The 26,944-nt window shown below is 38.6% G+C and overlaps 1 protein-coding gene across 1 annotated transcript in view; it reads left to right on the forward strand.

Annotated features, from left to right (window-relative positions):
- The window catches only part of LOC118825786 (ADAMTS-like protein 1), a 174,800-nt gene that overhangs the window by 144,930 nt on the left and 2,926 nt on the right, over positions 1–26,944 (forward strand). Inside the window, 12 exon segments of the mRNA XM_036596606.1 lie at positions 112–259; positions 2,279–2,363; positions 9,671–9,963; positions 15,633–15,762; positions 18,120–18,330; positions 19,218–19,397; positions 20,028–20,181; positions 20,708–21,752; positions 21,873–22,000; positions 23,776–23,824; positions 25,819–26,005; positions 26,649–26,758. Coding sequence (XP_036452499.1) covers positions 112–259; positions 2,279–2,363; positions 9,671–9,963; positions 15,633–15,762; positions 18,120–18,330; positions 19,218–19,397; positions 20,028–20,181; positions 20,708–21,752; positions 21,873–22,000; positions 23,776–23,824; positions 25,819–26,005; positions 26,649–26,758 — 2,720 coding nt within the window.

Genomic DNA, 26,944 nt, shown 5'->3' on the forward strand with positions numbered 1-26,944 from the left:
TGTTTGCTTTTTTAGTGGTAGCTGTTTGTTAGTGGAGCTTGCCCTGTTAGCTTATTTAGCTGATTTGTTCATTTTTTTGCTGTATATATCATAGAAGTATCTTCTATTTAGTGCACAGTGACTTGTGGACAAGGCCTGCGTTACAGAGTGGTCCTGTGCATCGATCACAGAGGCTTGCATGCTGGAGGCTGCAATCCCACCACAAAGCCACACATAAAGGAAGAGTGCCTGGTTCCTGTTCCCTGTTACAAGCCCTTAGGTAGGCACTTAGTCTGACTTACTTGTACTTACCCAGCAGCTGATGTGTGATGCCTTTTTATTGAAATGACCATTCAGATTTTTTACCTATTTGCACTATTAACCCTTTACTGCATGAATTGTGAAAAACAGATGATAAACCATCATGATTTGTCTAATAGAAATGGCATAATTAATACACTTAATGTGACTGAAATCTGCAATGCATACAGAGGAAGTATACATATACACAGCCATTGGGCACATTAATCATTCAGGCTTGAAATAAAGCATGTGCATAACTATCATTAATGCATAAGTATTTTTAAGACACAGATAGGTATGAAATAGTTACATTGTTAAAATCATCAACTTGGAATGTTAAAAAAAATATTTTTTTAATTTTTTTTAATTTGCGGTGTACAGTATCTAATGGCATTGTGTTAACTTAACCCTATTGTGTGCATTGCACATTGCTATTTAACCATCACATGCTGTTGCCATACCCCTTGCCATATGGCATGTGTGTATGTATGTATATGTGTGCCATTTTGCATATAAAATCTTCAGGGTTTTTTTTTTAATTACTCTTATATTGTAGTTAGACAAGAAAGGAAGCACAATGGCAACACTAAAGGGTTAACTCTAATTGCACATCAACTGCAACAATATTATGATTTACGTTCTTCAAGATCAGCATTAATTAATTGACACTTTGCATAATGATATGACCATTTATCTCAGCAGTAAATGTGATTTTGCCATTAAAACACGAAATAACACTTTCAGAAAAAAGGTACTAAACTATCACTGGGGTGGTGCTCCTCTTGTCACTGAGTGGTACCCTCAAAAGTATGTCTTTAGTTAAGAAACACAAATGTATTATATTCCATTGCATTTATATGTTTTAAGGTGTATTGACTTCACACACTCTGTTTTCACTCTTCACACACACTATTTTATTGTTCTGTCTTAAAACATTAGATTATGAAAAGATACAAAGACACTATATGTCCAAAAGTATGTAGACATCCCTCCTAATAATTGAGCTCAAGTGTTTTAGCTATACCCATTACTAACAGGGGTATAAAATCAAGCGCACAGCTATGCAATCTCCATAGACAAATATTGTCAGTAGAATGGGTGACACTGAAGAGCTCAGTGACTTTAGACGTGGCACTGTCATAGGACGCCACCTTTGCCACAAGTCAGTTTATGAAAGTGTCTAGAAACAACAACAGCTGTCACAAAAATCTGCCACAAAACAGTAGATTGTGTAAACTGAGTGGGGCTACTGCGTGCTGAGTCGCATAGCGCATATAAATTGCCAATCCTCTGTTGCATCACTCACTACAGAGTTCCAAACTGTTCCAGAAGCAAGATCAGCACAAGAACTGTGCATCAAGAGCTTCATAAAATGGGTTTCAAAGGCTGACCACCTGCTCACAAGCCTAATATCTCTATGTGCAATGCCAAGCGTCGACTGGTGTGGTGTAAAGTATGCTGACTCTGGACCGTATTGGAAACATGTTCTCTGGAGTGTTGAATCATGTTTCACTATCTGGCAGTTGGATAAATAAATCTAAATTTGGCAGATGCAAGGAAAACGCCACCTACTGAAATGCATAATGCCAACAGTAAAGTTTGGTGGAGGAGGGAAAATGGTCTGGGGCTGTTTTTCAGGGTTTGGGCTCAGGCCTTAATTTCACTGAGAAATAATGTTAATGCTACAACATATTGGGCTTCAACAGGAGAGGTTTGGAAATAGTTATTGCCTAATTAAAAAGCTTTTTTAAATATTAAAAATAAATAATTTTCCCAGTTGCCTAAAACTATACCTATAAACTAACTAACTAACACACTATATTTAGTATTGTTTCAGTTGATCTTTTGTAAAATTAAATCCGTAGATGAGTAGTTTATTAGTAATTACTAATATAATCACATAAACAATAGTGACAGCTCTACTTATAATACACCCTGTTACACAGCCTTTACAATAGGTCACAAATATTGTGTTATTCTTTCTCTGTTTTATTAGAGAAGCTCCCTGTGGAGGCAAAGCCACCATGGTTCAAGCAAGCCATAGAACTGGAGGAAGATACTGCTGTGTCTGAAGAGCCAATGTAAGTGCTTCTAGCTCTGAAATAACAGTAAAACTGTGGGCCTGGAGGTTTTTGGGTCCTTCAGTAGTGGTCTCTGTGGATTTTCACTGACTTAAAGGAGAATAAGAATTTTCAGAATTTTCAGGTCATAGTTTCCTTCGTATGACTTAAAGATTGCCTTAAAAGAATCTGACATCAGCTAAAGAGGTCTACGTTATTTCCTTAGCACAGATTTAAAGGAAGAAAAATCTCATGAATGCTCTCCAGCCTTCAGATGGAAAATCTGCTCTCACAAAGGGTCTCCCTGAGCTGGCTGATCCTTAAATGATGTGATTGGTTGAAACAGTGTGAAGTGAAAGAGGAGAGTGAGTAGGGGTAGCTCGTACCTTTTTGTGCGCAGATGTTCTGTTGAAACCATCACAGGCTTTTTGGGTCAGGTGATGATTTATGAAGAGGAATGGAGCCCAACAACAGCATCTGCAGACACACTACACAAACGTGGAGATTTACAGTACTAAATATCCGTTTTTAAGATTTAACATTGAGTTGGGGGATAGAGGGGTGAGTGCACAGCCTAAGCCGTCTTCGAGATCAGTCGAGAATAGCACTGAGACCTGAAGCTGAGGTATCTGCTGCTCGTAATGTACATTGTTTAAGGTGAAAACCACAGGAATTGTAGAGTTTGGCAGACATGGTAGAATTGGATGGTGACCATTGTTTTTGTATGACTTCATGACATTTTGAGGTAAAGAATGATTCATTTAGCTCTTAGAAGATTAAAGTAGTTCAGTTTGTTTCAAAGAGAAGGATCAGTGATGTAGTAACCACTGTGACTGAAGGACGTTCTTTAAACCATAAGAAAACACTGGCACTGCATTCTAAGTGCATTTTAATGCCAGACTTCACTTTCCTTGCCTTAAAGGTGTACATCAGGTGTGTATCAGTTCAGGCTAGTAAAATTAGTTGTAAATTCCAAATGATTATTTGTTTACCTATGATTTACATGAGTCATCAATGTATTTAATTAGGGGTTATCAGTCTCTGTCCTGGAGGACCAGATCTCATCACAGTTTGATGTTTAAACTCCCCTTAAACTCCAAGAAGTCATGTTACAGAAACATCCTAACTCTAAAATCTTGTTAATCAGCATGACAACTTCACTTAGGATCGATTTTAGGACAGAAGCTATTACAGAATTACAGTTCCTTCATTGTTTAATCCAACTCCAGATAACAATATTACACAACTAGAACATCTAGAAGCATCTAGTGGCTGACTAGACAAAATTTCCTAAATACTGTCCTCCGAAAGGTGTCCTGACATCTGTTTTAACCATACATTTGTACCACTAGCTGCTCTATTGGAAAGAGAATGTTATCACTGACACATTTCCCCCGTGGCTGTTTATCAGGAGGAAAAATGTTAGCGTGGCTTGCAAGGCAGCTAAAGCTTTGGGATATGGAAACTGAAACTGTGGAGCAGTATTAAAAAGCAGGAAACGTTGTCACAATATTCTTAATTTTTCAAACTTGCAGTTCATTACACTTGAGGTTTGTTGTGATGTTTTTTTGTTAGTTTTTTTTTTTTACAGTGGTAGCTGTCTAACTATCCAACTTACAGTTTTTATGTTATTTTGATTACATGTTTACATTTTAATTGTGTGCATATCTTAATTGAGATAAGATGTTGCAAGATAAAAAATGTTTCTTAAATTAAGATAAAATTGGCTTCAGTAATAAAAAATTGAAAGTGAAAAATCTTATCTTGATGGACAGTAGCTATTACAGAACCCTACATTCATAAACTTTTTCTAGCTGAAAATAGAATGTTATGGTTCTTAGGCTGCTGTTACAGGTAACACATCTTTAAGTAGTGTAATGGTGTTACATTTATTCATGTAGCAAAATTGTGCAGGCAAAATTATTGTAGTGATGGTAGAGAGTAACAAAGAGGCAGAAGCCTGTGGAGCAAAAGCACAAAGCACAGGCAAGCAGGCTACTTCAGCTTGGTGTTGGCAAATGAAAGCTAAACCATTAACATTTAACATTAAACAGTGAGGAGGATGGTGCAGCCACAGTATTCTGTATTCTGGTTTCTGTGTAGCTAACTATAACTTTGTTTACATATATGCTTTTATGCTTTTATGTGTTTTTATAAAGTGTTTTATGTTTTAACAGTCCATGTATTTTGGTAACAGATATAATAATGAATTATCTATGTTGATTTAGTAGTATAGGATTTCCTAACTTACAAAATAAGATAAAATTCCTAAATTATGATTTTCTTCTGTTATGAGTTTGTGAAAAAAATTACTCAGGCCTGTTAAAGGCTCATATTCTACATTTAACAGTTTTTGTTACTGTGTCTTTAAGACTGAAATGCACTGTAAATGTATGTAAATGAGCTCTGTTCTCATTGGCTTGTATTGTGCCCCATTCAAAAATATGTCTGGTCGGAAACACTCAACTAACTTAACTCAAATAACTTCAGCGTGGAATGGGCGGGGCTAAACTGTTGTAGGCTGAACTGTTGTGGATATATTTAAATGTGCTGTTTTTTATGTAATCACAAAAACACAAAATGGGCTGTTTTACAACTTGATTTCCATATATGGACTGTATGGATTGGAGATGGTATATTAATGGAATGCTTGAGGTTTTAACCATGTTTATGTGCTATAGCAAACACTTAAAAAAAGGTAAGGAAATTGAGTTTTCCATTATAGGGGCCCTTTAAGCCTAACCCTGAAAATACATAGAAGGTTAAGGTGTTAACTAAGGAGTTGAATCAAATGAATTTGAGCAGCAAAGTCTTTAAACTCTGCTGAGCTGCAGCCCTCAAAGCCTGGAATTAATTATCCCTCTTTGAAATAATGACATTTTAAATACATGGAGCCATTGTTTTTTGCCTCTGTGTTAGCCTGTAACACTTCACATTACGTATTTGTTGTGGTAACTGTGCTACACCATACTCCATATATTTTAGCATTGCTAGCCTACTTCTTTCAGTGTTTTGGAGAGAATTGCAGTGTGAGAGAGCCGACTAATGCCAAAGCATATGATTTTGTTCTTTGCAAAAGGCATGTCTTCCCAAAAAGTGCATAAATAAAAGCGTATAATATGCTGTCGCCCAGAAGCCAACAACAATATCTGCCTGCCATATGGGCGCAGGCATACGGATGCAAGAGAAACGAGAAGGAAATTCCTGTGTTAGACTTATTGCACCTTCGCTGCCAAGATTTAAGCCTGCTGTTTCTTCAGATGCATTCAAAACCACTGTAGCAATTACTTGCGAAGATCAAGGAGAAAACATACTGCCTGAGTTTAGAGGTTTGACCATGCACTACCACGCCTGTGACCGAACAACAGGTCTTGGCGTTGCCATGATGTTGACGCTTAAAAGAAATCAAAGAGAAAATGATTCTCACATATATCAATGTATGAATCATAGCTGCAGGAAGTGGGTATACGGAGAAATGACAAATAAAGCCATGCGTACGGGCTGGAATGCAAGTCGTGATATATTTCTGCTAAAAGGGGAGTCATCAATATGTTGTTTTGATGTTGATGCATTAGCCAAAGCTTTGGCCACATCTGCGGAGATGTCGTAAAAAGCCTGCTTGGGTGCTTGTTTAGGGCCAGCCGAGCCTAGTTATTGGTTTCTTGTTGTGTCGGATCATAAAGAGGGAAGGCATGCTTATGCTGTGGTTTCACAGTTCAGCCAGAGAAAAATGTGCAGCACAGCCTCAGAGGCACGATCACACTCACATGCTGCCAACGGCTAGCGCTACAGCAGTGACTTAAAGCAATAGACTAGAGCATCAGAAAAGAGTCCAGCTCTTGACCCTATTATAATTCCACAGGATCGCACATTTCCTACAGATGGCAAGGCACTGCCATATGCTTTAAGCAGCTGATGACAGTTAAAGTGCTCTCATCATCCTCTCACAGTATTTTTATATCACAGAGCTGATTCTTATTTGGATGCAGCTGACTCAAGGCCCGCAGGACACAAACCCAGACAGGGTTCTCAGACTTTAATGTGAAAGAGCTTTAGTTGACATCAAAGGGAGTCAGCAGCAGAACAACTACAAAATCCAGCCTAAGAGGAGTTTTTAGTAATCTTTTATTTTGGTTTTCTCAGGTGAGTTTGAGCCAGTTCTCAGGTTAGTAGGACGTTCCCCTGTTAAACAACTGTACCAGTACACTGGAAGAGACAATATCATCCCTCTGTTAATCAGAATGAAGCCAGTGATCTACTGAAAGCCTCCTTTCCATGGTCAGCACATAGTAGGGCTGTAATGATACACCTTGTTGCTGTCGGAACAAACCTTGTGCCTCCAATTTGATAGCTTTTCAGAAGAAGGAAAAATGTTCTTAACTCACAGTGGAAGTTAATGTAAAAGGATTTTAATTTTAAACAATTTCTATTGGTTCATTCATTATAAAATTATCACACAATGTAAAGGGTGGTTGATGTATACAAATTGCATTTGAAAAAATAATATATTTAAAAAATGGAGATACTACATTTTGTCCCAATAGCCTAAGTAAATTTTCAGTTTTCATACGATTTTTGTTTCTGAAGATTTGAATCAGTTTTCGGTATTTCATGTGTTTAAAATGTCTTAGTTCTACATAGCTGTTATTATATAGCAACACAGACTTTTAATACCTGTCCTTCCAAAAATAAAAACTCCAAAATCAGCTCTTAAGTTTATAAGCACCTTGAAAAAAAACAGTCATTTGAGTGTGGGTGCATGCAGAGCATAAGCCCTGCCCACTTAATTTAGATAGGATATCCTTAATGCCTGGTCTTGAGCACTGGCAGTAGTTTTTCAAAAAAAGACAATTGAAGGCTGAGGAGAGCCGTTGGCATGTTGGCAGTAATGGTTTAAATTTTGGTATGCTTTTTTGTATAGATTTTTTCATACTGTATTAAAATCACTACACCATTAGCACATAGCACGGAAATCACACCTGAACCCCAGTGAAGTTTTGTCATCTGAAACAATTGCAATTCCAAATACTGTGGAAGTCTCAGAGATGCTGTAATCGGCAAACATTAGAAGACAATATACAGCCAATAACCATTTATACACTAATATGTAAGCACAGATAGTATCAGTTCAAAAGAAAAGACAATGATGACAGCATAAACTAAAATATACAGTGGTATAGCGCGTTGATAAGGCAGCTCTGAAAGCTGGGGTGAAAAATATAGAACTACATTCTTGAGTTGGTTTTCTGCTGTATGCAACTCTTAGTAAATAAACTGGCTTAAAAATGTTTTGCAGCTTTATTTTTCAAATTTCTGCCCTCTAAAAAATTAATTGTTGAGAGGAAAGATAAGGGGCTAACTCACTACTGGCTGATTAATTTAACATAAGACATTTGGGTGCTCAATGAAGTTTGGACAACAATTACGGTAGTTTGGTTCAGGAAATAAACAATTGCTCCCCTTTACAGCTTCTCATCAATGTGGAAAATCAGGAGGGGTGGGGTGGAGTGTTTAAGGGCAGAAGTTTGAAAAATTAGGCTGTTTTGTTGTCAGGAGGTTTCACCTTAACCTTCAGGGCTTCTGTACAATGTTGTAATACAATGAAATTGAATAAAGTACCCCAGGCCAAGCTAGTCATCTGCTCATGAAATCAATGCTGAATGTGGTTGTCATTAGCATACTACTATTGCCATTCACATCTTCACTGCCACACAGTGGACTGCATTCATTGTTTGATAGGTGGAGTGCAGATGATGTCACCTTGGGCTGTACTTAAGCTGTCAACAATTCCCCTCTGACTTGAATTACTGGTCACTTTATGGCCTGGATTTGTCTTTTTGCCACATTGCTCTTCTAGTGGTTAGCAAGGCGCAGATTAAAGGACATTATTTTTAACTGTTATCTTTAACTTGAAAGGTAGTTACAGAACAGATTAGCCCTCTCTTCTTTAAGTTACTCCTCTTAAGCTTTCATTTAATGAGCGTGTGGCAGTTCTTCTCAGGTTGACAGTAGGTAAAGCTTGCTTTTCATACCATCAGGACACTCCTGCTGGCTTCATTCTTAACTATGAGGAAGGAGGCATCAAAGCAATTTATTCAAGAGCATTGGGCCTTAATGTCTCACAGCTGTTGAATGAACTGCAGGAAAGGCTGGATTTCAGAAATACTTGTGCACTTTATGAACTTAGCTGCAAATGACTAAAATGTGTGAGGATGAAGCTAGTGCCAGAAGCGACACAGCTTTTCAAAGAGGTGCTTTTATTAGTGCTGATTTGTATTATGATTTCATATATATCAGTGTGTGTGAGGTGCACTATTTCGGGCAAAAATATCTTGACTTTGTAGGAAAACCAGAGAAAATCCTCTGATGTTGATTCCTTAAAAGAAAAAAAAAGTTTTACATTTTTAGACCTGAAAAGGCAAGACAATTTTGTTTTGGTTTTTGAGGTTTAAGTTCAATTTAGGATGAGACTTAGAACATTCTACAGTACAGTACAGTACTTTCTATGGTACTGTGCAAAAATCTGAGAATGTCATTCATTTATTTAATTTCCTATCAAACCAGCCATGAAGTACAAGTTATTCATTTTCAAGGAGATATAGATATAAGATAAGATATAATCATGCACTTGCATATGGAAGGGGAAAGTCAAATGAAAATAAGTGGAAAAAAACAGGAGTTTCAAAAACTAACTGTTAAAACATTATTACAAGATATCAAGAAAATATGACACCTAACAACCATGCAAGACCGGGTAGACTATCTGGACTATCATCATCAGATAAACAGTACTTAAGCTTTCATCTTTGAGAGAGAGGAGAAAATCGAGCCTTACTCTTGCTTCAGATCCGAAAAAATCCACAGGTGTTTCTGTCCATCCTACCACCGTGAGAAGACAACTCAGCACTATGAGTCTGAAAGGATGTGTAGCTGCTAAGAAGCTCTTACTGAGAAAAGAAAACAGACAAAAAGAAGAAAGTTGGCAAATCAACTGCTGGTCTTCTCAGGATAATTGACTGACCACCCCAGACCTCAACATCATGGGATGTGTTTGGGATTACTTGGATCATGAAAAAATGCAACCAACCTCTAAGACTGAACTTTGGAAGTGTGGAACAATATTCTGGCAGATATTTTTAAAAACATGAGTAGTGGTCTCTGACTTGTACTGTACATTAAAGTTTAGAATGTTTTCCCATTCTTCTTCAAAGTTACTATTTTGGAGAAACACAGTTTTGTTCTGACAGCAATGATGTAATGCATGTAGGTTTTGCTTACAATGTATGAAAACAAACCTGTGTGTGTCTATGCATACATTTGTTTTCCAGGTTTATCCGAGGAGCGTGGGGGCCCTGCAGCAGGACATGTGGTGCTGGAACACAGAGGCGCACAGTGAAATGTCAGGTGTTGCTGTCCTTCTCTCAGACAGTGGCTGACCTTCCAGACGATGAATGTGAGGGGCAGAAGCCTGCAGAGAGTCAGCCCTGTTACCGTTCTCCCTGCCCTGGAGTGAATACTGAGCAGGAGGGTGAGAGAGTTAGGAGCGTGGTTCTAGAGAGGGAGGAGTTACATGACTGGGAGTATGAGGGCTTCACTGAGTGCTCTGAGACGTGTGGTGGAGGTGAGTGATTTCTTTGGTTCCATTCTAAACTCTTGACTACAGCACCTTTTGGAAGGCTGTTAAACTGTTATTAGTGGAATCAGTTAAGTGGAGAGTGTCAGCATTAATTCTAGACTATTAAGCACATCACAAAATACATAGTTGCCATTGTGGTTGCCAAAAGTAAATGGAAAATTAACATAATCTAAAGTCTCTATTAGGTCACATAGCCATGGTGCTTTTTAAATGGGAATTCCACTGATTTTTTTTTTATTTCCAAGTAAATCAGTGGTTCAGTTGTAAACAAAATTATTCAGAGTGGTTTGGTGTGAGATGGATCACCATGTCTGCACCACAAATATAGCTATTTTATTTACTATCCAAAATAACCAGTAGATCTACACACATTCTGAGTTTTTATATGCAATTTGGACAATGGTAAACTAGTGATAAATCTGAAAAAAAATTCTTTGCGCCCTATTTTGCTCTACAAAAAATGTTTTGGGCCAAAATTTGATCTTAAAACTATCGTAAAGCATTGTCTCAGGCCGCAGGCAGACTATTTTTAACCATAGAAACTTTTAGAGGAATTGAACTCTTTGGACATCTGGTTCCTATCACTACCACTGTGAACAGTGCAGACTTAGTGTGTTTCTCTAGAACAGAGCAGTTAACATCAAACCACTCGAATTACTTTGTTTACATCTTAACAATTGAATTATATAGAAATTAAGAAAAAATATCTATATAAAATTTCCTTACCAGATGCTGAGTGTCTTCTCTGCTAACACCCTGCCAGGCCTGTAACGCAGCCATTTTCATCTCCTGCTTGTTTCTGTGGCTTTTGGTCTTCAGTAAGTGAAATATGTGCTCACTGGGCTTGAGTGACTGACTTCTCAAGTCAAGAACATTTCAGTGTCTGGCCCCTGAAAAACTCTTGCTGTAGCAGCACCAAGATCAATGAGTTTTGAAGCACTTAGTTGGATCTCAGCAGTTAAGATGCTTCTATACATTTCAGGATTCATCCTGCAGCTGCTGACAACAGTCACATTATTAGGACTCTGCCTGAGTTTATTTATGTACCTACAGCAAGCTGGCCTCTCTGTTTTTAGGCTTTGGATTATGTGGTCAGTCCTTTTAGGGCACGCCAGCATCCTTGATGGTTTTCTTGATCCATTAAGCAGTTTTTCTTTACAACCAAAGTTTTTTCCACCATAACCGTAATCGCCCCTGGTCTGCCAAATAGTTTGCTATTGCCACGCTCAGCAGTGTACCAAACAGTTAGATTTGACATACAACAGCTTCAAATTCCAAATACAAATACCACATCTAGAATCAACACCAGGCCTTTTGTTAACTCTGGCATGATGTAATGATGCAACAACTCAGAACTGACCAACAAACTTTAAAAAAAAAGCTATAAAAAAAGCTATAATTTCTACACAGTTCAACAGATATGGTCATACATAACCATGATTACAGTTAATAATCTGCACAAGGGAACTTATTTTTCAAAATACATGCACAAACGTAGGCATTTTATTTACTACCCAAAATGACCAGTAAACCTAGACATGTCTTCTGGGTTTATAACAGTAAATAGTGGTAAAAATATTTTGAAAACATATTGTTGTTGTCCAGAGAAAAAAATGTATCTCCGAAATTTTTTGGACAATGTAAAAGGGACCTGCCTTGTTCAAATGATGTAGAAATGAACAAAAATATGGGCTTTTTTTTGTTTAGACAGCGACAGTTTATTTTCTTTGGGTATATTTTGCCTTTTAGTGCCCTGCATGTACCTCCACCATGAATGTGATTTTAAAAATATGTTTTAGACCAAACTCTTACTTTAAAAACTACCATAAAATTACCCTAAAATGCCTGCTTCAGGCATGTGGCAACATATTTGTAAGTGTCTCGTGTAATAACTTTCTGTGAAGTAGCTTTAATGGTATTAAACTCTTCAGACATCTGGTTCCTATCACCAAAATTCTGACTCTTCAGGTTTCTCCAGAATGGCACATTTCATAACTACTCTGAATGACTTTGTTTTCATCTTAAAGATGGGATTATTCAGAATCGTTGAAATATCATTGGAATTCCTCTTTAACTTCGTACTCATTTTAAAGCAAATATGCTGGAGTACTAAGTCAGAGCAACCAAAAAACTGTGTGGAATCAGTATTACTACAACTCTAGTCCTACACCCTGAAACACTCATTTTGTGGTGTTGTTAAAGTGAATACCTCCCTGACACTGTTTTTTCTCATATTTGATTACACAGTGATTAAAAGGGCCATTTTTTGTTTCTCGTGTATTCCATGCATACACTCACCCCGCTGGTCTGGAGTCCTGTGTAGTACAACACTAACAGGCCCTTTGATGTGGGAGACACCAGTTTTCAGCTTCATTATCGACTCTGACACCACTGACAGCTTCAGAGCTTTATGAGTCATTAGAGTAGGGCTCACGTAATGGCTTGGAAGTTTGTAAAACCTAGTATATGTAGTGCCTGGAGATACTGCGACAGAAATGTGCTTGTTTTGATGTTAATTTGGCTCATTGAGTGTAATCAGAGGGTGTTTAGATTGGAGCTCAATGAGTCATTTTCTGTGCACTGCTAATGAACTTTCCTCACTGTGTCTGTGTGTATGTGTCATGTTTGCTTAAGAAAGTGTTGATCATTGTCGATATGTGTGTGCACGTTTATGTACGGTCGTATGCAAAAGTTTGGGCGCCTCTGGTCAAATTACATTTTGTTGATTTCTACATGAAAATAAGTTAACATCCTCTACAGAGAACACACTTCTGCACATTTTAATGCACAAGTACTGTTTATTTATATAAAATCTGGCTTGTGCAAAGGTTGTGGCACATTTTATACTTGATGTTTTTTTCCAGTATGCAATTAAATAGAAATTGTGCACTAACATTTGCAGACAAGGGGTGTTCAAACTGTCACAGTTGATTGTTTTATGGAAGGTTTTTTCAGTTGTTGATGTTGATATTAGAATTTATGGGACATTAGTCAAAAATGTGCTGCACACAGTGACACCACTCAACATCTTACTATAATAAACCAACACCACAAATCCATAGAAGGTGACACATGGCTTGAGGTTTGCTTTAAAAAACAATCTAAAGTCTTTATGATAAACAGACAAATGCAAATCATCTGTTTTTACCTAGATAACGTTACTATTTCAGTTAGTAGTAAAGGTCTGCATGGGTCCAGTTCTTTAAGTCCTGCTCCCACCTACTCCTGCAAGATTTTATCCCGCTCCTGCAGAAAATGCACTGTTTGTCCCGCTCCCACTGTAACCGAAACAACTTGTCCCACTCCTGCTTGTGGACCTTTATAACTGGTTTCCCTCTGCGTTAGTCACAACTAAAAAAAACTACCGTAGGTCAGACTTACCTTTAGTCTGCTTTATTCTTGCATATTCACCTTTATTAAGAGCTCCCTCCACAGCTGTGGCCGCCTGACTGTGTAAAGCCTCAGCTGTTTCTGTAGCCTACAAGAAAGGAATTTGTAGGTTTTAGTTCTATTTAGAACTACTTTATAATATCTTATTTAGAATGCGTTTCTCTTTAGAATAATAAACTCTTTAGAGTTTATTATTTTTTGTTATATTGGTATTAGATATTTTTTAAACAATTATTAAGCGATAGCTATCATTTTGTTTTGGCTATTCATTAATTTACGGGATCTGTCTACGCATGTTGTCCTGCTCCAGCCCACAGTATGCTGGTTAACTGCCAGCTCCAACAGGTCACACTGAAAATTAGCCCCACACTGCAAGATATTGTGATGGGTCTTGCAGGAATGCAGACCTTAAGTTTATACCTATTATAAGTACAAACTTTGGCTTTTGAAGAGTTTATTAGCTGATACTAAATGTAATAAATTCCCTGCGACAACTCCTGTGTGCTGTTGTTGCGCTTTGTACTGCACGTACTGCATGTGCTGCACGGATCTTCTCGTTCAGTGAGCGATAGCTTTTAGAAAGCTTTAGAAATTCTGAACGTAAGACGCAGGTCCTACACTGCCCACTGGTGGATCATAAAGTTCAGGTAGCTCAGGTTCTTCAATATGGGAACCTATAGCACTAAAGAGAAGCTAATTTGCATAGCAATTATTTTAATTTACTATTTTAATAATAATCTATAATTAATTATTATTACTACTACTTTATAAATTAATAATGATCTAACAAATTGTCACTCTCTTCACTTTCATGACTATACAATTCTGACCTATCCCTACATTATGTCAGTAATTAAGTAACCTACCTATTACATATAAGTGAGTTATGTTATAACAAATAAGTGAGTAATACCGAAATTATTTACAGTAAGAGAGAGCAGTACGAGAATTTAAATTATTGTTGTGCAAACTGTCAGCTAATCACTGATCAGTTCACCCAGCATGTAGATTTGAGACCAGACCCTGTTTTTTTTAAGTGTGTAATCGAGTTTAATCAATTAATAACATCAGCCATAATGTACATACACAAATATACTTGCTCAGTCCTGACTGCACCATGGCACACACTCGTCCACATCTGCAGCTGCCTTAACAGCTCAGCACTTGAGAAGAGAACGCACCCTGTGGTGCTTTGTCTTCCTTTTCTGACACATATAGATATATTGCTGTTATCTTGGGTCCTGTAAAAGTCAGGCCTTTCCTTCCCTGTCTCCATTTCTCTCTTAACACCTCACCATATAAATTTATAACCTCCTCCCTTAATAACAGCCTCCTTCTCTCTCAGCTAACCCTCTATTTAACACATTATCACCCTCTTGTCTGTGTAATAACCTTATCAAGAGACCTGGTTTTACTTTACTGTTGCTTAGCATGATCTAAAATCTGGAGCTTACGATATGGGTGTTTAGGGCCATAAGGTTAGGATTTCACTGAGAAATCAGTGTCCAGGTCAGTGCACCTCCTCCCAAAGACCTTATTTGTTTATGGCATAATGATTGGTGAGCTCCTAAAGAATTATATGTGAATAATGATAGAAAAAAAGCATTGAAGCATTTGCATTTGTTAAGCTATGTGGTGTGTTTTGATTTATCCCACAACTAGGAGTGATGCACAATGAAATAATGTGATAATAAGATGCCCGAATGGACAAAACTGTGTTTCTGTGTCTGTACTTTCCATCAGGGGTGGAAAAGTTAAGTGATTACTTAAGGACATAAGTAAAACTTAAGCAGTTGTGCTTATATAATACTAAAGTATAATTTTGGAAGTTTTATACTTTACCTGGGTATTAATAAAATTTAATATGTGTGCCTGTACTTAGTTACATTTCTAAGAGAGGAAAGCTTACTTTTTACTCTTATAATTTCATTTAGAATTTCCTTTTTTATTTTAGAAGTACTCATTACAATTCAAAGCCAGATTCTCCTTTTTTTCTTTATTCTCTTGTACATTGGTTGCATTCCCACACTCCCCCCCCCCATCAGATTCTTATCAGTGTAAAATGAAACTTCCCACCAGTATGTTGTTCAATTCACCTTGTATAAGAAACTGTACTCTCTGAATCGCAACAGTGCAGTGTTGACTCTAAAAGTGGAAGTGTGATGCGTATGTTCAGTAATCCTTCTTAAATTGTCATTAAGTTAATGGTATGTGCTATGACCGAAAGCTTCAATCTCAACTTGATTTTACCATTTGCTCCTCAGGGATGAAGGAGGCAGTGGTAATCTGTCTGAACAAGCAGACCAGAGAAGCTACAGATGAAAGTGAGTGTGTGAGCACACGACGACCTCCTCAGCTCCTAAAGGCCTGCAACACTGACCCCTGTCCACCCCGGTAAGGACCTATAGCATTTAGGAAGTGTTCAATAGCTGTAATTAGGAGAGAAGTTTGATTCATGTTATCAATTTTGTCTACAAATAATCTCAATGTGTATGTCATAATTAACTGGTCTCAGATAAGCTTTTAAAATCTTCAAAAAGTAATTACTTAAGTAAGTAAGTAAAACTTAAGTAGTTGTGCTTACATAATACATTTAAACGTCCTGGACCTTCCAGCAGGTCCAAACTTTTTTTACATACTACTATAACCAAAGAATAACTCAGTCAGTTTGCATTGTCAACCATTTAGTCACTGAATGATAAACCTTAGGATGTTGTATGCTTCACATTTTGAGGGGATAGCCCTCCAACTTTTGGCTTATTTAGTTTATTAGCGTAAGCTTATTATCCATCATCTATTACGAATTATTCAGTAATTACTACAGATTTACAATTACATGGCCCGGCCAATGAGTCTTTAGAGTTTATAGATAGAAAAGGTTGGTTTCTTTGTTGCAATGGTTTGTAGATATGAGAATCCTGTGCTGATATCTTTGGGAGTGCGTGGCTAAAGACCACTCTCATGCTAACTTTGTGGAAACTAATGGAGCTCCCCTCCAAGGCCAGGAAATGAAGGCCGCTGCCCCCCTGCTGTAGCAGTGTAGTCTAGGACAGACACTATCAGTGTCGAGTTTCACTGCGCTAAAGAGGCTGCTGGGATGTCAGGGCCGTTCATCCTCCACGCAATTGTGAGTAGCGCAAGAGAGAAGTCTTAGTTTCAGAGGCTCATCTGTCAGACACGTTTTCTGAGTCCACCACTCAATCTAGCAACACATTCTGCGTTTCCAAATGGCAAGTTGAGAAGATGAAGAAAAGTGAGGAGAGAGAGAGAATGCATATGTGCATGTGTGTGAATATTGCATATATTTATTACTGAGATCTCTGTGTGTATTGCTAAGACCTAGAATAAAATGTCTTGCTGAGCCACAGATAACGGATAATAAGACACTATTTAAGTGTTGAATTAGTGTCACATGTATTTTGCAGTTTTGTTTAAAACAACATTTTATATATATATAATATATATATATATATATATATATATATATATATTCAAATATTTTTTTTCCTGATGTTAAAATATCCAAACCATTTGCAGAATGTAAAGTAGCGATTACGGTGGCCTGTGGCTGGAAAATCAACTCCCCCCCTCCCCCACATGCACACGCAGACCCACCATGTACCCCGCTGTGCTGGTGTTCCACACCTCTCGCCACGGACGTAAAAACCCAGAGGCATTCTGCCTTTCTCCAGCCTGTTTTTCCAAGTGTTACGTTTGTTTTCAAGCACAACAAACTTTGTGTTCTGCTTGTTTCCCTTGGCCCCTGCTTAGTCCTTCTCTGGGCCTCAAAACCCCTCCAGTTTTTTGGTTTGCTTCCCTTGTAAAGGGAATCTGAAGCTTTCTGCTCCAGCCTGAACTGTCATATCATTGGGGGAGACCCAGACTGGCTGCCAGGCAGCGGGAGTCTCCAGCTGAGCTCGGGCTAACTGCTGGTGGTCCTGGAAGGTTGGAGGTGCTGGCCCGCTCCAGCTTCAGCTGCTGCCACAATCAGAGTTGAAGGGGTGACCCTTGGGTCAAAGGCACCAGTGGGATTGTAATATCCGCAATGTTGTGACCATGTGGCTATTTGATCACGTCCCTGGAAACCTCATTCTCGTGGTTTGATGAGCTGTGGTAGTGTTTTCTCTATGTCTCGAGGCTGTGTGAAAATACATTAATTTTTATTTAAACTGTTACTCGGTTTATGAACAGCTATACTCTTAAAAAATAAAGGTTTCTAAATGGTTCTTGGCTTAGATATATGGTTCTAGAAAAAAATGGTATGGAATCTTTATGTAATGTGGAGGGTTTTTAAACTTCACACTTGCAGATCGCATTTTTACAATTTTTTTTAAAGAACCGAAAGGTTTTTAGGAAATTGAGTACCTTTATTTTTATATAATTGATGAACATCTTAACAATTTCAGACCCTTCAGCAGGTCCATTCCTCATACATAGAGCTCAATAATAACTTATTATGCATTCTTTTCCATGGAGATACTGAGCAAATTTTTATTTATGCACTTGGCGGACACTCGTTTCCAGAGTGACTTACAATTTAATCATGTAACAGAGGTAGGCGAATGTAGTGTTAGGAGTCTTGCCCAAGGACTCTTATAGTAAAGTGTGCTTACCCGACTTGGGAATTGAACCTAGTCTGCTGCATAGGCAGAAGCAGTGTTAACCACTACACTATGCCAACTGCTACATGGAAAGAATATGGATACCCGCAGATTTTAAGATGTTAATTTAATTAATTCGTGTCTCTTCAGGTGGGAGGTAGAGGCTTGGAGCTCCTGCTCAGCAACATGTGGGGTTGGCCTTCAGACGCGTGCCGTTACCTGTGTGCTGAAAGGAAAAGCACACAGCAACCACACAGAGAAGGTCAAAGATGAAAAGTGTCGGCAGCCCAAGCCCTCCTCTGTACAGGCTTGTAATCGTTTTGATTGCCCACCAACATGGGATACCAAGGAGTGGAGTCAGGTTAGATATGGAAAACTGTTTTTCCAAGTTCTTTAAGAGTCTGGGGAAATGTTTAATACTTTCCATTGTTTCATTCAGCAAGTCCAAGATAAAATCATCTTACACTCTCAGAAAAAACTGTACCTTTCAGGGAATAAATGCTGTTATTGAGGTGGTGACCCAGTGGTTCTCAAGTGGGCCCTTGGACACCCCCAGATGGTCCAGATTTTTGCTGTGTCCCTATGTGTTACATGTTTGGAGCAAAAACTAAATCTGGACCATCTGGGGGTCCCTGAGGACTAGTTTGAGAACTACTGCCTTTAGTGGACATCTATGTATGTCTGTATAAATATATATGTATATATAAATGAGCGCACCTTAAAAACATGCTTATTAGACACAGTTGGACCTTAAAGACCATTTCGTACTTTAATGGGTACTTTGTACTTTGGAGAACTAAAATTAATGTACTAATGCACTCTTTTTTTCTGACAATGTATAGTATGTTTAAAAGTGATGTACACAGCATTGCTTTTAATCTGTCTACAGTTAAAATGATACATGGTTTCTGTGTCATAAGAAAACCTTGTAACTCTATAGGAGAGGAAGAACATTTTCTTAACTTAACATCTGGCAGCGTAACTCAAAAATCTTGACTTTTTTTAATTTCTAGTCCAAAAAAAGTAGCTACAAAGTTTCCTTATGACAGCGACAATATGTTTCTTTGGTCAAACTCCAGTTGACCCTGTAGCAATATCAACAATAATTTTAGAAAGAAATCCCTACAGATTTCTTTTAAGTTCCCTGAGTTCACTTCATGCTAAAATGTTGGCTCTTCACTTGGTAATAGCCATGGAAGCCAAGGCAGAGTGAGCTCAGTTAGATGTCTTTGCTTTGCATCCACACAGTGTTCTCATACATGTGGAGGTGGCACACAGAAGAGGGAGGTTGTCTGTAAGCAGAGAATGGCAGATGGAAGTGTACTGGAGTTACCTGAGACCTTCTGTCCCTCTCCAAGCTTGCCCATGCTGCAAGTCTGTGGCCAGACAGACTGCCCTGCCCAGTGGGTCTTCACAGATTGGACACAGGTCAGAAACATGCATTCTCTCATATTGCAACTGAACTCATGGTCCTGGTCAGGTTTCAAAATTTTGTCTACCCTGTTATTGCTGTTCATAATTTTTTTGTGCGGCTATAGAACTCATGCTGTTTTATTGTGTGTTTTGTGTACTCTGTCACACTTAAAAGCTCTTGGCGAGTCTTTTGTTGAATAATTTGTTCTGGCTGTAGGATGACCTCACTGGCCCAAGCGAAGTTAAGTAACATTAATATAAAGCATAGGTTTGTCTAAACATGACCCACTTTTTCCTTCTCTTTTTCCATCACACTAAGGGACCAGTGTTTGAATATTATGTGAGGACATATATTTTTCACTACCACCTGTAACACTGTTGTGATGTAGTTTGTTTAAGTGGAGGATCCAACGCCAGTAGCGTCTTTCTTCACCGTTCCCTTTGAGACAAATTCATATGGCTGATGTATGTGAACTCCTAGTTGTTCATCACGCTTGAGGAATGCTCACAGTCCTCAGTGAACCAGAGCGCAGTTCATGGTGGGGTTAGCATAACAGCTCCTGGCCACAAGCTATCCACAGCCCAGTTACTGAATGTAGTCATCTGTCCATAGTGAATGAGTAGGGGTATCTGTTGCTTGTCCAGTGTTCGGCAACCTGTGGAGAAGGGACCCAGAGGCTGCTTGTGGTGTGCAGGAGGAAGGAACAGAATGGGCAGTACCAGACTCTGGTTCCAGAGGCCTGTGCTTCACTCACAAAGCCTTCTACTGCTCGATCGTGCTCCGCTGGACCCTGCGAGAGTAAGCAAACCTCGGCTAAACGCCAGCCACATTTTCAGACAGCAAACCTCAGCACCCATTAAGACATTCCAACCTGACTGTGATGAATCCTCGCAAGCCAAGGTTTAGGCACATGTAATGTTATTTATTGCTCTATTGTCTTTAACACTTCTTTATGTCTTAAATTGTTTATTTTGTCATCCATGTTACAAGCCAGAAACAGCTCTACAAGACATATAAATATGTTATTCATTAGCTTTTTGAAAGTGAGGGAGTAGATAGCTGGGATAGGTAGTGAGAGAGCAGTGAGGGAGCAATCTAAGGACAATCCAAAGAACTGATACAGGAAATGGAGCTGCAGAATAGCAGTGCCAAATGGTTTTTGCCAGAGGGTCAAACACCTCCACCACAGCCTCTAAGCTCCAGGTTTCTATAGTACTTTTGAGAATTTGCTTCTTCATTTAATTTTGATTGGTAGGGGTGAATCAGTGAATCATCAGATGATCTTTTGGCTCACAGTAACAGCACATACATATTTCTTTCACAGAGACTTTCAAGTCGGTAGCTGCAAAACCAGATCCTGCCATCTTGGCTCAGAAGAAAGTCTATATTCAGTGGAGAAAAGGCCCAAAACTGCACTTTGTAGTGGGTGGATATGCCTACTTACTGCCATGGACATCTATTGTACTCCGTTGCCCAACCCGCCACTTTCGTAAGGGCCATGTTCGCTGGCTAAAGGATGGAAAGCCATTGGCTCTTTTGCCTCATGTTTCCATATCTCACATGGGTTACATCAAGATTCAGCAGGTTCGCGCCTCGGACGTGGGGATGTACACTTGTGTTGCGGGTCAGGCACAGGAAAACTTTGTCCTGAAGCTTATTGGCGGCAAGCAGAAGATATCTGTTCCAGAAGCTGACTTCTGGATCACAGATGGTGTTAAAAGCTCACCAAAGACTCATCAAATGTCATCTGTATCTGAGGAGACAGCCAAAGAGGTGCTGTCTTTCAATCGCTATGACGCTGTGGTGCAGCACTTGCTTGACCTAAAAAATTTAGCCCTGGAGGGCTATGTCTCCAAGGAACTGCTGGATTCTGCTGAGAAGAATAGGTCCATTCTAGAAGAGGATACAGTATTGGATCCTCAGAGCCCGCAGGTTCTGGTGGCAGACATGCCAAAACTTGATGAGGTCACTCGGAATTTGTCTGGTGGCGTCCAGGGCCCTGTAAAGGATGAGCTTATTACTCAACTTTTAGAGGAACTAACAAAGAACACCGGGGAGAATAATGAATCCACCTTGGAACCCAATGACAGACAGGAATTCTCAACTCAGGGTTACATTTCTCAAAGAACTGGTTTACGAATGCCATCCCATTCCACCAGACAATGGCGTGGGCATCTCCGAAGCCCTGTCATTATACAGAGGCCCTTGAGAGGCTACAAGTTCCCTAATGAAATAGTGGCACATGTTGGTAGTCTTGTTTTGGTCCCAAGGCAGGCCATCAGGTTGGAGCTAAGATGCCAAGCACAAGGCAACCCACAACCAGTGACAATTTGGACAAAGGATGGCATGGAGTTGACAAACAGCAGCAGGTAGGAGTGGACTTTCTGTCCTGTCTGGCTACAAAATTGGCTCTTGGTCAGCAAAAGTGCTGTCAAGCAATCTAAGTGTTTGTGTTTCTTTCAGTAGTTTTATGTTCTGTGTCGTGGCAGAGTAGGCCTAATGCCAGACGGCTCCCTGCACGTTGACGCTCCAAGGGAGACAGACTCTGGACTCTACACATGCAGAGCTACAAATCATCTAGGCTCCACTTCACTGTCATCTCAAGTGCAAATAACAGGTAAAACAGATCTTGCGCACTAGAACTGTCAGCACTCCGAGAAGGGTTCAGTGTATTTTGGCCTAGACGGGCCTAGACAGGAGGGCTTGGTTTACATAAGTCAGCTTGAGAGCTGATGTTTGAGTGCAAGGACTGTACGCAATTGATAAGCTGTAGTTTACACTTAATAAGCTTAATTCACTCTGATGCAAAAAAAAGGGCAAATATTTTTCTTTTGAGGTCAGTCAATAAATCACATTCTCTGCTTCAGCAGTAAAACATTACCCTCAATAAATAATAAGAGCACTTACAGTCAGTCATTTTGTACTGATTGTAAGCCTTAAATTCTACAGACTTGCACTAAATAATCTAAGACCTGAAAAAATGTATAGTATTTAGTGAGTTATTTTAAGGTAAAGATTCATCTTAAAGTTTAAGATTAATAACTGAATAATAAGCCTAGATTTTAAGTGGTTAAAGTGATAATTTGGCGTAAATGGTGGGATCTCTGTGGAACTCCCAGGTCATGCTAGGCTCACATATATGTCCACATCAAGTTCACGTGGCACTACACTGCCATTTAAACATTTGGAATCACTGTACACATTAATATAAAACCAATGTTGTTGCACCTACATGTATAAAGGGATTCTAATATGATGCTTTTACTCTACAACTACAGGTTTCAGCTAATTTGTAGGAAGCTGTGTCCAAAATGATGAACAGAGCTGTAGATATAATGATAATAAAAATAACTGAGAAAGTGGTATAATATTGAAAATGAAAATATAATAAAATTAGCATGAACTTTTTAATAACTTCATCTTCTCATAATGTTACACAGCATAGAAACATTGAATAAAACATCTTAAAACTCCTTGTTGTATTATTAGCTTATATTATTTTAATCTAAACTGTGTTATTATTAAATGAAATATCAAAAAAAAATAGATGACAAGTGATTCTAAAATTTTGAGCAGTGGTGTATATACTTTAAAGGACTTCTCACTATATTTTTACTAATGCTAAACACAAAGTGATACTGAAGGGGAATTTCCTAATGTCCTTCTCATATCACCAAATAACCTACTGGGAGTCCTATGTAAATCATCAGTTTCCAGCAATGTCTGTGGCATGTAGTGAGGGTGCAGCCATGGCGACTTGTGATTAGTTGCTGACCCTGTGGACATAAAGAACAAAGCACTGTCAAGGCCCATTCCTGATGCGCTGGACTTTCTCCCAGCATCCGTCAACAATTAGCAAATCCAGACGGTATTTCAAAGGAAGTTAGGAGTAGGAGTGGACCTTCTTGTTTAATCAGAGCAGAGTGGATAAGAGGCTTAAAATGTTGAAAGGTATCCAGATTACCTCAACATGTCCTTGTGAATCGTGATTCACTTTCTTACGTGTACAACATCCCAAGGCTCTAAAGGTTTTTGGATGACAGTATCTGGTTTAGTTCTAATTATCTTAATACTATATGGCTGGAAGGCACAGGCATTTTTATTGTAGTTGATACAGATGTGAGAAGTGGGTCTCTTTTAAAAATCTGTACAGAAACTAGTTAATCAGATGTTGTTTGTAAGGATTGTGTGTGGGCACTTTGGCATTATATCCAGATTTCATGAAGCACTGTGATGCATTTTAAAATGTTTTTTTTTTATATAGTGTTCTTGTATGTTTAATGACTGCAGCACTTTTTTAACGACAAAATGATCACTTTTTTTGCATTCATTTGTTTGCAGGAAGTGGCTGCATAAGTGGTGCTGACGAAAATAACTCTTCTTTATGCACAGACAACTTGCAGTCATCTCACTCCTGCCATGGACAACACTGCCGCCACAGGTACAGTCGTGGTACTGCAAGGTGTTGTTGATCTGAAGTTACCAGGTTGTACGGCTATTTCACATCTTCCTATTACAAAAAGTCCACCACTGTCTAACACATCAGTCCAAAGCCTCCCATAGGTGTTCAACTGAGTTTAAATCTGCAAAGGCCATAGCACATGACAGGATAAGAATGTACCATCATAGGATAAAAGTGATGTGTCAGAATAACTTTGTAATGACCCTTCTTTTTACGAGGACCCAAACTATGCAAGCAAAATGCCCCCCACATCATAACAGAGCCACTGGACCCCCTCACTGTAGGGGTCAAGCATTCAGGTGTGTACTGTTCTCTTGGTGAACACCATACATGCACTCGGCTACTTGTGGTGAAGGACTCATCCTACCAAATCACTTCTTTCCACATTTCTGTAGATCAGTATATATAATTTTTACACCACTGAACTCTCAAATCTGCATTCATATTTGCAATGAGGGACAACTCCACTGTAATAACCCTCTTTATGTAGTTGTGTACAGACTGTTCTTGCTGACACAGTCTTATCATGTCCTGCTTTGACATTCTCAGTCATCTGAGGGCAACAGTTGCTTTTTTTGTTTTTTTCCGTACATATCACACTAATGCACAAGCTTCACAGTCACTGAATGTACACTTCTGAACACAGTTTCCATTCCTGTTTCCTGTTGAAACACTGGCCAGTTGAGCAGTTTCTGTGACTGAAGCTCCTGCTATCTGTGCCTCAATTATTAAGTCACTTAGATCTTTTTCAATTGGTATTTTGTTCAAAATCGAGATCAGCTGGGCCTGTTCAGCATTTTTATACGTAACACAGAGCATGGTAGGATGTTAAGTCTCTGTCTGAAAGTACTGATTGTTTCTCCACTCTTTGATTTAGGTTTTTCCTTTAATTTGTCACCTATCTTTAGTTACTATCATTTAACAGCAATGCATGCATGCATACGAGTTATTTATCTTCAAACAGAATGTTCTTATCACAAATGAGAGCACCACACAGTTCTGTTTAATATGACTAATTTATTAAGCTGTCAACAACATAAGCAGCTAAGATAAGAAAAGCTAATGTAGCTAGCTATCTGATTTTCTGCAAGGTTATTTATCTTTAGACCTCATAATAAAATTATTGTTAGCAAAACATAGCAACCTAGATTCAGTTTAGCTTACCTCGGAGCTGCTTGTTAGTAGTTTTGACCCTAAGCTTTGAGTTTGGTGTTCCACACAGTATGATCCAAAAGATTTTCAGCATCAGGAATGAAATAAAAACAGCACCACCCTGCAGATGCCTTTTTTACATCTCTCAGCCTAGTAATTCTAACTAATTTACTGCCGGCGTCATTCTCACTGCAGGTTTGTTCTGAGGAGTTTTTCATTCACTTGTCAGAAGAAGTAGTGCTTAGAGGTGGTTCCTAAGCAGTGATTGGTTGAACATTATGTCAGTCATTACTTGCTTTTTTGGCATTTTTTACAGTCCACAAGCTGATTTTAATTTATAACATGGATTATTGTAAATTAATCTGGCAGGCCAGATAAGAACCATAAGCAGGCCGTATGTTTGACACCTCTGCTTTAGATTCTTTAATTACTTATTATTATCAGTTCAACTGTTGTAGACTAGTACCTTGTTTATCGTAAGTGTCTGAGAGGACTGAATGAAGGGCAGTGAATTGTACAGTGATGGAGTTCATGGAGTCAAGATTTATTACACTTTCCACTGTTCCTCCAATGAGCTTCCTGTCTAGTCAGACCAGTCATTACGTTCCCATGGCAGTAACCAAATAGCCAGTTCTCATTCATCCATGACGTCCCTGTTTCTGTGTACATTCATACAAGTAAAATTCCATTTAATCTTTGTGTACGTATTCCATGCGTGGTATATGATAACTTTTAAAGAAAACTCTGTTTTTCCTAATGAAGATGTCGTTCATTATTTGTCTAACTGCCTTCTTTTCTACATTCCTCTCTCTGTAAATCAGATGGCAGGTGTCATCCTGGTCGTCCTGCTCTGTGAGCTGTGGTGGTGGGATACAGAGCCGCAGTGTGACTTGTTTAGGTGTTGCAGAAGGAGCAGAGGCATGTCTGGGTGCTGGTAGGAGACCAGCAGAAACCAGGCCCTGTAACACTCAGCTGTGTGTCAGCTGGGTGACAACATCATGGGGCCCTGTGAGTATAGTGTCATGACAGTGGGTGTTATTTAGACATTTGATTTGTGATGACTAAGAGGCACATGTTCTACCATTGAACAGAGATGTCTGCAGAGGTTTGCCCATTATCATCATTTTATTGTATAATACTGAATAATTCAATACATCAGTTGAATTGGGTCTATATACAACAAGCACAAAGTGAGTTAGTAAATCAAAATGAACTTAACATAATAATAAACCTAACATAATGAACGTAAACATTGTGTGACTTTTTTGGTTCTTACAACTCCATATCATCTGTGCTATAAATGATAACAGCATAATGTTTTTCTTTTCCTTTTTAATGAAAATTGGTGACATTGAGAATAGAAACAGAAAATTACGGTGTCTCTACTGAAAAGGGATTTTTTTTTCTAATGTCTCAATGTATCATAGGTTTCTTGAGGAAGTAGAGATATAACTGTGTCTCAAAATCACTTGGTGAAAGAGGAAGCAACCAAAAAATGGCAACCTAAAAATACCACATGGTATTTTTTTTCCTGTTTTAAACAAATGAAAATGTAACATAGCTGACCATCTTGTCAGTGATGTATGATGTGTGATGTGCGATGTATGATGTGTTTATTAAGATTTTTGTATGAATAATCTGTTTTACTCAGTGTAATGGGCAGTGTGTTGGACCAAAGCAGGCACTGCAGCACAGACACGTGTTCTGCCAGGACAAGAACAGCACCAGAGTAGCACATCGAATGTGCAGCAGTCAACCAAGGCAAGCTATATATATATATATATATATATATATATATATATATATATATATATATATATATATTTATACACACACACACACACACGTTTTCTAAGCTGCTTATCCTTCCAGGTCACGGGGGGAGCTGGAGCCTATCCCAGCAGTCATTGGGCATAAGGCTGTATATATATATCCACTTACTATATA

The sequence above is a fragment of the Colossoma macropomum genome, unplaced genomic scaffold (genome assembly GCF_904425465.1).
Source record: "Colossoma macropomum unplaced genomic scaffold, Colossoma_macropomum, whole genome shotgun sequence".
Taxonomy (NCBI): Eukaryota; Metazoa; Chordata; class Actinopteri; order Characiformes; family Serrasalmidae; genus Colossoma; species Colossoma macropomum.